Source organism: Dromaius novaehollandiae, chromosome 2 (genome assembly GCF_036370855.1).
Source record: "Dromaius novaehollandiae isolate bDroNov1 chromosome 2, bDroNov1.hap1, whole genome shotgun sequence".
Taxonomy (NCBI): Eukaryota; Metazoa; Chordata; class Aves; order Casuariiformes; family Dromaiidae; genus Dromaius; species Dromaius novaehollandiae.
In genome coordinates this window covers 36,592,621-36,604,888 of record NC_088099.1, presented here as the reverse complement: position 1 = coordinate 36,604,888, position 12,268 = coordinate 36,592,621, and the positions used below count along the sequence as shown (strand labels likewise).

The window sequence follows — 12,268 nt, the reverse complement described above, 5'->3', positions numbered from 1 at the left end:
CAGAATTCTTGTGGGTTCATCCTAAGAATATTCAGAGAACTCTTTTTGGATTCCAACAGTATGCAAAAACATTTATCAGGTTGTATCCTTGTTTTTCGGTGAGTGACCTTAAAGTAAATTATGAAGTTAGTAATCTACATTTATTTCCGTAAATTAGATCTGGTAAGTGTTTTTATGGAAAATGCTACTAGAAGAATCGAGGTCATGAAACTATTCAAAACTTTTGTTTCTTTTTGATCAAATCTTACACAGATAGGTTTAAGAAAATCTCTACAAGATTATAAAAGGTTGTAGGCCCCACAGTCTTACCTGATCATTCTCGAGGACAGATCGAGCCCATTCATGTGCCTTATACAATTCATGCCTGCGATCAGGTTTCTCCTGAAATCGAGGTATTTTTTTAGCAGGATCATCATCACCAAAAGAAGGAGACTGCACTTTTGGTACTAATTTGACATCATCAACAAAAATAAAGGGTTTAAATATGGACCTGAAAGAAATGAGAATTACTGCTTGCAGTAATCAGATTTTTTCTGTACATTATCTAACTCTTCACGTAGGCTATTTTAAAACAACACATACAGAACAGCATAGGAAATGCTAACAAGCATGAACAAGGTTAGCAAGATGGTACTACCCACAAGCAAAATAAAAAGAACTAGGTCTGCCAATTATTGTATTACTTTTCAACTATAGGCTTCTTTACTCTCCTTCATGCCACTTCTACCACTTCTTCAGCATTGTACTTTCTAAGTTTTTTTGTTGTGCAAGTCTCAGTGTTCAGCCCCACACCATTTTTTCTCCTCTATTCACACTGCCATCTCCCCTTCTCCCACCCAGATATAATTCCCATGGACTACTTTAAAAATCTTAGGATGTTCAGAAGCTCATGCACCCCCAAGCTTCCCTGTATCCCCACAGCTGAAGTCTCTATGCCAGTTCTTTGCCAATGTAAACAAATCATTCAAAGACAGAGGAATTTAAAAATCACACACACACACACACACACGCTTCTGCGGAGCAGAGAAGATTACATAGCCTGCTCAGTATCAGAAGATTTGGTGTATGGCCAACAGCATTAAAGAGGTTTATGTCAAGGAAAGAATAAAGACACAGCTATCAAGGTTGTGATGCTGCGCAAGTAATTTCAACACTGAGTTGGATCTGAACTCAGAAGCAGAATTCCAGACTGAAACTTGGCCCTAAGCTACAGGGAAGATCACATCTTCCAAGGGGAATCAAGGATCTTATTCTTGAGAATCTGAGAGAAGGGTCTTCCCAAGTGCATGGAGGAACTGACCCTACATTCTGCAGTAAAGAAGCTGCCAGAAGTGTGAGACTTCTGCAAAGCATGATTAATAACCACTGCCTGCACACAGTCAGCAGATTCTGCTGCTACCCTATCTGTCACTGTCAGGAAGCCTTGCTGACTAAGAGTTAGCGTGAGTCACTATCTGCAGTTAAAATAATGCTTTTTTAATGCATTAAAGCATAAAATAAAGCAAGAAAGGCCTCTAGTAAGTGGGTTTTTTTTTTTTTCCTAAAACAACCAGGCTGTCTGTGTTAGGAAAGTACAGATATCCCACCAGAACAGTTTGAAGCCTCATTGCTTTATTATCCAAATGGATTCGCACCAAGTCAAAGAACAGTTTTGGTAAGCAAGCTCAAAATTCTTAGCCCTGAAGACTTGAGTTCCCTATGCAAGGTGGGAGGGAAGTCCTTTCGACATGACTGACTGCTGCAGCACTCAGCAGTGCCTGATGCATCATACTACTACCAGTCTCAGGAATGACTGTCAGCTGTTCAAGACCACCATGTTCTTCTCCCCATAACCTCTTTACCTCAATGCAAGTGGCAGATCTCCTTAATAATTGCAAGTGGTTTAGTTTAATTTTTGCAAATGCCAGGTGGATTCTGGTTAAAACACAAGATAATTAATTAGTTCTTTGATGATCTGCCCCATGAGTTCCCTTATCTCCTCTGTTGCTTTCAGCTGCTTTCAGGTGAAGACATCATTAAAGCAATGGAAACCATCCGTCCATTAAAAAACATACGTGGTATATCTGGGAGTGGCAAAGGTTTTCCTCCATTAACATTCTGATGTCGTACAAGGCTACCTGGAGTACACACTCTCTCTTCGCTAGTTAGGCACTTTACTTGTTCAGATTTTATACCCACCTGTCCAAAAGAGGTAACTGAAATGGTCCACAATCCTATTACTTCAACAAGAACCCAACTGGCAAGCAACCACAGACTCTAGTGTAGTAGTTCCTGGGTCCTCCCTAAACTGCATTTACCCTAAAAGCTTTGACTTCAGGCAGCACTCCAAATTTGGCCTTCAGGTCCAGTGCCATCCATTTAAAACTGCAGGTCAGTAACACAGGGCTTTTCAGGGCTGTCCGATGGCACACCACAGACCACTGGTCACATTTCTGAATGTTAGAACATGCTCTTGAAGCACTAACATGTACTATAAATACATGAACATTAGGCAGTGTGTTTGTTAGGAAGTATGTGAACTATTAGATTTATACTGCCTTTTTAAATTCTAATGTCCTAGACATTAATCAAACTATTATGTACTTACAGCCTAGTGAGCAAAAATAAGGTGACTTGAAAAAAGGCCAATACAAAATGCTGTCTTGTTCTCAAATTATTACTTTTCAGATTTTAATCTCATGGCAAAAATATATCCTTTCAATGAGGCTTGAGTGACTGGCCATTAGGTCGGGTGTAAATTAAAGAATTTCCATTGACCTCCCTCTCCCACAACAAGGATTTCATCCAAGGCACAAAAAAAAATTCCTGACAAAAATAAATGAAGTACCACATTAATCCGGGAGCACCCTGTACATTGGATTCTTGTGCTTATGTGCTTATTTTTCTCTAACGTCTCAAAATTCCAGTGTTTTCATTCTACATGTATTACATACTGACAGAGCAAGAACATCTGGATCTAGAAAACAAGAGCTGCATACTATTATCTGGCAGCTAAGTGAAAGGACTGTAATTCAGAATTTCTGTGAGTTATCTTCATTTCACTTTAAAGAATGAAACACCTTGAAGCTTACAGAAGCTGATTGTTTCTTAAACCATAAGCACAATTCAAAGTAATTTAAATGTCCAAACAAAACTTAAGTTCAACTTTTTTTTTCCTGTTGGGCCTGTTTTTTTAATGGAGATGTTACACTAAAAGGGCTTGCTTCCATTGCAAATCCCTTTTTGATGACCAAAGCTAGCACACTGAACAAGTTGAAATGTCAAAGTGGAGACTTAACTACAGACCAACTGGATGGAATGCATCCTTTTTCACCAAAAATCAGCCAAAGTAGCTTTCTTTTCTCCCCATGTTTACTCAAAATTTCTACTTCATCTATATTCAGGAGAGATCTATAAATACATCCCATAATTTGAAAAGCAAAGTGAGAGACTCAAAGGACAGACAGAAGATGACAGGGTATTTGAGAGGGCTGAATTCATGGTTAGTCTGCCTTGTCAGAAGACTCCTACACTTGGTCTCTTCATAGTGGAGGCTTTAAAGCTCAAGAGCCCTCTCAATCATACAGCAATATGGCCTCTGTGAGCTGCAGGTTACACAACCATAGCACATTTTCAACCTGAGAAACCAGACTGGTGTCCCTAGAAAACATTTGCTGGCCACAATTTTGTGTTGTCTAAGCTTAATGGGATGTAATAGTAAGTGATATCTTTCTAATCCCGTCTGCCTGGCCTGGAAGTTATGCTGTTAAGCCTCTTTGTTAGACACTGGTGTTTCAGCCATAGCCACATCTTCTCTTGACCTCACACCCCGTAATACATCCCTTCCTCTCTCAAGCTAAGGTGACTGATGCAAGAGGCAGCAAAGACCCCCTTCAGCAGCAGAAAGTGGTTCCAGTCAATGAGAGCTCTTTTAAAATAGGAGAACGAGGCACACATCCTGCCTCCGCTGTAGATCAAGGGAAAGATCCTACCTTGGGTTTCTCAGGAAAGGAAGCGCCATGCAAACAGTAGCTTCCTAGTAGCTACTAGGGAGTGACCATAACTGTTTTTCAAACTACCTTTGTGCCACCATAATTCTAGGTTTGGCTAGTATTGGGAGCAACCTTATGGGTTCCCAGAGCTTACAGTTTTCTAGACTAGAGACAATCCTGTTGACATGACTCAAAAGGCCTCTGGAAAACAGCTAGGATAGTAGAGACACTTCTCTCTTTTGTTCAATTCTGATAACAGGATTTGTTTAATAGCTTTCAACCCATCACCTACTCTGTGCCCGGGGACCCACCAATAACGTGGCTTACCTTGAAGGGTCTGGTGTGCCAGTGAAGTAATGAATACATGGAGAACTAGGGTCCTGAGGCAGAACAGACACTATGCTAGCTGTAGTAAGGAAAGATTCAGAGTCCACACAGACACCACTGTCCTTATCACGCAAGACATCAATCATAGTTTGTGCAGAAATGTCACCTATATAAGGAGGGGAAAAAAAAAAATCCTGAGTGTTCAATTGGCTTAGACCCCAGGGAAAGATTTTAACTTCAATGGGCTTTGTAGGCCTAGTAAGAACTGTGACACTCAGCATGGGCATGTCACAAATCCCAGTTAATAGCTTCTATTTAAACAGTGTAAGCCCAGAATTAACTTGCATGGCTAGTAAAAGAGAACAGTATGAAGCATTAGTAGAAGCATTTCAATGGCTAGGTAGGGAGCAATCTCATTTAAAAAAGGTATCTTTCAGAAAGCAGAAGGCTATCATGTCTGTAACACTGCTTCAGCGATCACTGTAAACATATCACTTACATAAAACACCCATTTCCCCCCTAAGAAGCTACCTCTAGCCAAGTCCAGGCAGCATGGCAGCACCCTGATCTCCCACTTCTCATCTATTACCATCAGCTCTCTCTCAAAGCTTTGAGACATCGTCTCATGTTCACCTGGTCTTACAGCAGCAGACTTGCATGCTGAGGGTTTTCTCCAAACCGCTATCTATGAGAATCCCCTGCTCTCATGCTACTTCCTGCGCGTGTCCTATTAAAACTTTCTCCCCATGTGCCTCCATGTTTTCTTGCACTACTTCCTTGGCAAAAAGGGCCTCTTCCCTAGCAGGTCCTCAAACCCTGAGCTGACTGGCCCTTCCAAGCAAGGGTGCCTCAGTCCACCAGGGGACATGGAATAGCCCAGTGGGTCTGAGAGATTTGCAGCCATAATCATCTGTTTGAAGTAGTCCTCTGGAGTTTTAGTGCTATAACCCAGGTTTATTAAGACCTTTCAGCTAAGGTCCTCTTCAGAGTTACTGTCCCTCAGACACAAACCACACTCCAACTCAGGCCTTAACAGGAACTCTGTACTGCAATAAACATTTCACCTCTAGAATCTCCTTGACATCTGCCAATATGTGAAAATGCTAACCATATAGTAAATACACATCTTTACCAGTAGGTTAACTTGTACCATTCTTCACACATGAAGGAGCAGATACATCAGCCATGCACTGCTGCAGTCATTTCAGAGCTATTTTGGCCAGATGCAGTGCTCTTAAATCATTAATAAACTTTGGTCTGGAAGTAAACCCTTCCTTTGACTGAAGGCAACTGGCGCATTATCTGCTCTGGTAACTTTGTTCTGCTTGATAATGAAAAATGAAGTCACTAGTCACTCTTCCTTAACCAATGACATTAACTCCTTCCAAAAAAGCCTAAAGGAAAACCCAGAAACATGGTATCCATTCAGATAAAACTTTGATATATGAGGCCATATTTTCTAATACGAGCCCCTATAATTACACTAAAGCACACATGCAGTGGCACATCATACATACCAGAATAACAGTAAAGAAAGTTATTTTAGAACTGCAAACCTGTTTTAAAACCTTGACCTTGTTAGAAACTAATGGCTTCATCCTAAATTGGGGCAAGTTTGAGCCTTTAGCTCTGGTCTTCCTTTCCACATGGTCTACATATAGAGGTATTCTCCTCAACCACTTGTAGTTCTGCACAGAGTGCCTGAGTTCCAGAAAGGAGAAAGTAGTCACTACAAAAGATGATTCACACTTACCACCTTGTTTTTCTAGGCTCTCCCTGCCAGAACAGCACGCTAAATGGTCATCAGCAAGAGAGAACACTTCAGAAAAATTGAAATCTGTGTCTCCGTTCCACCATCCTTGACTTCTCACATAATTCCTCAGTTCAGGATGCTCAGCATCAATTTTTGTAGTTAATGAAAGCTGATTGCAAATGCATTTCACCCCCTCTATAGAAACAGCCACATATCATAAGAGATCATTAATACAGTTTTTCTGGGAGAAGCTAGAAGGACAAAATAATTGCAATTAGGAAACATATTAAACCACTGGTTAGGATGTACATTTGGCACGATTGGGTAACTACACATATACAGAGTAATCAGCAACTGCAGCTTTTGCAGCTCAATTCTCTGTGCCACATTTAGTCATTTACACTGCCTGGTGATTAATAGTGCCATTTAGTCAATATAGCAGTTTCATGATTGCTCCATACCTCATACAGTCTGATCCTGAAGTAACAGAAATATCCAATTGCCAGAAGGTATAGCTACAACATTAAGGGCACACAAGCCTAATCTTTTCTCAACAATGTTTTCCTAAGTTCATCCAGCAGCACCACCACAACAAGGCTTTAAGTCTGACTTGATTTCAAAATATATTTCAACAAAACTCCATCCAGATTAATGAATATCTTTGCCCCAAAATTGAAGATTTAATTTGGAAGATTTTTTAAAAGCTATTTAAGCTTACCAATTGAGAAACAGTTCTATCTGTAAGCAACAAAGATAGCCTTAAGTTCAAGAAGTTAATTTTTAATCTATTAGGGAAAAAGCATGGTTAAACTAATAATGTTTCATGTGAAATATTTAATATAGAGTGAATGTTGTCCTGATTCTATAAATGGTGAAAAATGGCATGAAGTAAAAATAAAGAGTAAGCAACCTTTAATAAATTTTAAAGGTCTTTTGATTTCCTTTTCCCAAAACTACTGCAGTGCTTATATACATATATCTACCACATGACTAACAGTGTTTGCTGTAGATATTCCTCAAAGAGAAGAAAGTATGTGCATCAGAAGCCAGGAAAAGAGCTGACAAAGTAAATCTGCAAACTAAAATAAAACCAGATTCTGGAATTTGGCCCATTTTCTTAAACAGAAACAAAAGCAGTATTTATGAAAGTTATCAATACTGCCTTCCAGAGAAATAAGCTTGCCTTTCTAGTGCCCCATGAATGCAATTCAAATAATGAGCAGAAACCCATACCAGAAAGTTCTGTGCAGTCTGCAGAAGAGTTACTGTTGTCATTGAGTTCTGACTTATAATGGGTCACTGACAATTTGTTTCAATTTACACTTTCAGAGAGCACACCTTTCAGAGGGTTTTCCTTACTTGAGTGATAGGAATATTTGTGTTCATATCAAGCTTGGCAAGCTACTCCCAACATATTTTTAAATATTATATTTAACAACACATGCAAAATGATATTTCATGTTTCTGCTCTTTCCACCCCCTCCCCCAAGACAAATTTATCAAGCAAATTGATTTCTCTCTTCAGATTAGGAAGAACAATAGTAAAAGGAAGAATTTTAAAGTGCTTGTCCTCAAACTACAATCAAAAAAAGCTGCTTGATGAACATTCACCATAGGCTTTACAGAATTACTGCAGTAATATTATAAAAAACTCTGATGACAGGGTCGGGAAAAAAAATGCCTTTACACTGCTGGGGAATGGCACATTTTCCCTCTTTTCCACATTTTCCCTGAATGCATTTAGGCATTCATTTGCAAGCTTAAGGGCCATGCTTATGGATGCAACAAGAACATTTTGAACATAAAGTATTAAATATAGAATTCTTACATAGCCAACAACCCATTCCCTTCCTTCCTGGCAACCTTTGCAGGCTGCAGGAGATGGAAACTAGTCAATTTAATCTGCTGCTCAAGGGGGCCTGCTGAAGAGAGATGTACAGGTAAAAAATGAGAACAGTGCTGTAGTATCATTTCAAAAAGCTGCAAGTAGTAGATGAAGACAACAGTTTATTTGCTGGGAAGAAGGACATGGTTATGTTTTGCTGATGGAGCTAAAAAGGTTAAGTAAAAAATGCTGTTATTCAAATGTTAGCCAGGTAGATCAACAGAAGGCTGCCATCTCATAACCCTAGGAAGCTAGGGGCAAATTACTTCCCAGAATTTGGGTTTCATCAGGTTTTCAGTCACTGGGTTCATCAGGGTTTTAATTCAGCATTATTAATCTTGGATATCTATTTGTGAGTGAAGACTTCCTGCATCTTGCAGCTACCCCAAAAATGCAAGCTTTGCATTTTCATATTTGATGGCGTGAACTGACAATAAGCCATTATACAACATTACAGAGCCTGGTGTTACTTCCCTGCTTTGGTACAATCAAGAAAGTTAAACACTCCTCCTCCCCTCGTCTGTTGTCTCCTACTTCAAATGAAGGGGAAATCAAGAGAATTGAATGGATGTGTTATAGCTCACAGCATGGATGATAAAAATCCTCTTAATCACATTTGAATACATTAAAAATACAAATAGTTTAAGTTTCAGAAACAAACCTTGCTCTTCTGAAAATAAAGATCCCTTGAAAACTAAAAGCAGCAACCAGACTACATTAAATATACTCTTTAATCATATTATATTAAAGCAGCACACATTTGCTGGCAAAGTTTTGAGCAAGTTCAGCTATCAAGCCAGTGAAAACTACAAGTCTGTGCATAGCTAAGCAAGTTTGACAGCTCTGGCTTCATGCATACAGAAAGAGAAACCACCTACAAGTTTTAAGAGCAGAAAAGTATTGTTTTCCAGTACTGGAGAAGAAATGGGAGTAGGAGCGGGCTATCTCTATTGCAATAAAGCACCAGCAGCAGCCAGTTCAATTTACCACATACATGAAAGACCTTTTCTCAATATTGTCTAGCTCAGCCTCTGCTCTTAGTATTTTAGATATACAAGTAATAATTTGTGAATTATTTCCACTGAAAAGATGCTCGACACATTCCAAATTCCCAATTCTACTTACCAAAGATTAAAATTTAAGTACAATGATTATTACCCAGCTTACGTATACAGGTAACATACTGACCAACTTCACAGAAGACTAAGTTAAACCAACTCAAATCAATGTTTAAAAAACAAGTAGTAGTACAAAAATAAAAGAAGGCTAAAACTGATGGTTTACTCAGTGTTCCCTAAGTAATTGCATAAGTTAGTCACTTATTTAAACTCAGTGACTTTAAGGCCAATCATATAATTATAAATAGCTAGCTTGGCCTTTTATTATAAACAGCTATAATTATAAAGAGACTTGCTGTAAGTTATAAACTAACCTGCGATTTTTTCTGCTGCCCAGTACTTCCCAGAAGTCTCTAGTATCCACGCTTCTTTTCTGTCCACAATCAGAAATGCGCTTTGGAAAGTATGGCAGGAATTCCCATCTTCATAATAATTTCCACCTTGTCCATGCTCCTCCAACAAAGCAACAATTACATCCAACGCTTCTTTAGCTGTTGCACCTCTTTCTAGGCCAAGTCTATAAGAAAAGGGTAGAATAGAGATCCAGACAGAGATAAAATAGTGAGGTCTTCATGGGTTAACGATTTGAAACAGCAACACTGATCTGGTTTTAAAGTACCAAAGTGCCAAGTCTGCCAGACAAAAAAACTTGAAACAAATCAAATAATTTAATACCGTATACTGTAGTTCTATCAGCTCATTAAAGCAAGAATTTTTATTTTCTGCATTGATTTCTTCATCCTCAAGTCTATCACAGCTGGTATTTAGTTTTTAAAAAGTCCAATTACTAATGAATGACCTAGTCCATGTGAAACTCTTAGACCATGTTCTAAGAGTACAATGTTCTATTTATCCCCCTCAGACAGAATAAATTTGGAGGACAAATTTCAAACGCCTTTCTAAAATAACAGCAGTATATAAGCTTACCTCTCCTTTATAGAGCAGTCGAAAATTAGTAATTAATATTACCAGAGAGAAGGGAAGGAATATTCAGTGTTAGCATCTGTCTACAACCTCTCTTTTCCAATGCTCAAATACTTAATTCCTCATCATGCTTTGGAAGCTAAATGTGTGCTACACACAATGCAAAGACCAATCCAAGGCATAATGCAGTGCTTGTTGTGTACTGTAGACAGAGGTATTTGTGCACGGGCATGCTTCGGTGCTCCTGCAGAGGTTTTTTTTTCCCCAAAAAATGTAAGGTATTTGCCAAACAGAACCTGAATAGCTTGAAACAGGTAGAAAAATAAGATTGCAGATACTAATAAGACTTCATTCAGATATAGAACCAACTCAGAATAGAAGTGTAACATCTCTTACGTGTAATATAAAATTTGCATAACATATATATGTATATACACACACACACAAATAAGCATACACAAACTGCATAGAAACTCAAGTAATTACCTACTAGAAAGAAAATACTAACTGCAACAAATGAGAGGTTTCGTTTAATCTTTTCATCAAGAAAACTGACATCAATTAAATACAAATTTGGGGCATGTTTATATACGAACAGCTATACATTAATGAGGACATTCCAAATTCAACAATCCATCAAGCAATATTGACTTACAGGGTTATAAATGTCTGGTAGTTATGCTAGCAGGTGTTTACCCTCACTTTCCAGAGAATCACAGAACTGCAAAAGAATGAACTGGACTACTTTTCTATGTTTCGAGAAAGTCTTATTTAGCTTCTAGCATGGAATACTTGGAGTAGGAGTCAGATTCCCAGAAGATTTCCAGGCTTTGGTAAACAATTGGATGCATGGGCTGGACCTTCAGTGCAGCTGAGGAGCTACCCTTACCACTGAAGTCTGCCTAAGAACACAACCATCTATGACTAACACATCATACTGCACAGGGGAAAAAATATGCAAGCTAAGACTCTGCCCCAAGGATTAAACACCAGCATTGTCTTTGCCATTACAAGAGGGCTAATTAGCTTACTCTTACACGTATCATCTCTGAAAAAAGGTTGTGTAGCCTCACGGGCCTACTCTATAACACGTTATCTGATGCTACAACTGTGCTGTGGGCCTTCTTAAGCAGTGCTGACTCTTATGTATGCTTCTAATGCAGGTGCAAAGGCAGTCCCTGGCTTAAGACAGGCAGAGCCTTTCTTTACTCGCTGTATCATCAGGCCACGTTTTGCAATGTATAACTTTGTTATTCTGACACCAGGTGTCAAAGTACCATAAATTGCTTTTGCTTTCAGAAGTGCACCACAAGAAGTCACTTAGTATAACCCTTTAAAAGAAATATTTATAAATCATCCAATAGTAATTTGCCTAAATCTCCACTTAAAATTTCTAATGATGAGGATCCTGGTGTCCCCTACCATATTTGTTTCAGTTACTTTGATTAAGACTTTTCTTCCTCCGAAATTCAATCTAGTTTTCTTTACTGCCTCTAGGGAATCAACAGCGTTCAATCAAATAGTCTTCCATACTATAAACATGAGACCCACTTTTAGAAGGGGAGAGAAGTCAAAACAACATTCAGCTAGATGACTTAATTCCATTCAGAGGGATAAAGGGGCGGGGGGAGAATGGGATGTGGGAACAAATAATGACGTGAGAACTTTGAAAGTAACAGCACAGCAAAAGAACAGCAGCTGACATGGATTTATTAGAAACGAGTCTCATCAAATTCATCTAATATCTCGCTATAACAAAATGACAGGATATGTCGACAGAGAGGGATCCATGATTTTCTGTTTTGGCAAGCTTACTGACACCTTCCTAAGCAAGCTAGGGAAGTGTAAAATAGATCAAAATATATAGTAGGCGCAAAATTGATTGGCGGGGGGGGGGGGGGGGGGGGCAGAGCAACCTACATCCAAAGAGTAGAAGAAGCATCCAAACAACATTAGGATCTGTCAAAATGGAAGGATATACCAAGCAGGACTCTTCAAGTATTTCTGGTTTGCCACTCAGTGTTTTCACCGAGTCTGTTCATAAATGACCTAAAAGATCATGCATCTGAATCTCTTTTGGAAAAGATATAGAAGTTATCATCGATCAGAAGGTAAACCTGGGTCAGTGTCATAGCATGCCATGACAGAAAAAACAGACACCACACTAGTCATTATATGTACATAATAACAAACAGAAGCGCAACCTCCAAGACGCATGAATATTCTGCTCTGCTCATTGACTCAGCTGAAATCCAGTCTTGGGCACTGTACTTTGAGATACATGGCCCAA

The 12,268-nt window shown here is 39.0% G+C and overlaps 1 protein-coding gene across 3 annotated transcripts in view; it reads right to left on the bottom strand.

The window, feature by feature from the left end:
• SCRN1 (secernin 1) overlaps positions 1-12,268 on the bottom strand; it is a 37,735-nt gene that overhangs the window by 3,023 nt on the left and 22,444 nt on the right. For 2 of the 3 annotated variants that reach the window (XM_064506253.1, XM_064506255.1), the window contains 4 exons: positions 9,369-9,571; positions 6,052-6,246; positions 4,299-4,464; positions 310-490 (listed from right to left, as the gene is read on the bottom strand). In XM_064506253.1, coding sequence (XP_064362323.1) covers positions 310-490; positions 4,299-4,464; positions 6,052-6,246; positions 9,369-9,571 — 745 coding nt within the window. The remainder of the gene's footprint in view (positions 1-309; positions 491-4,298; positions 4,465-6,051; positions 6,247-9,368; positions 9,572-12,268) is intronic. The other variant, XM_064506254.1, reaches the window with a different exon arrangement.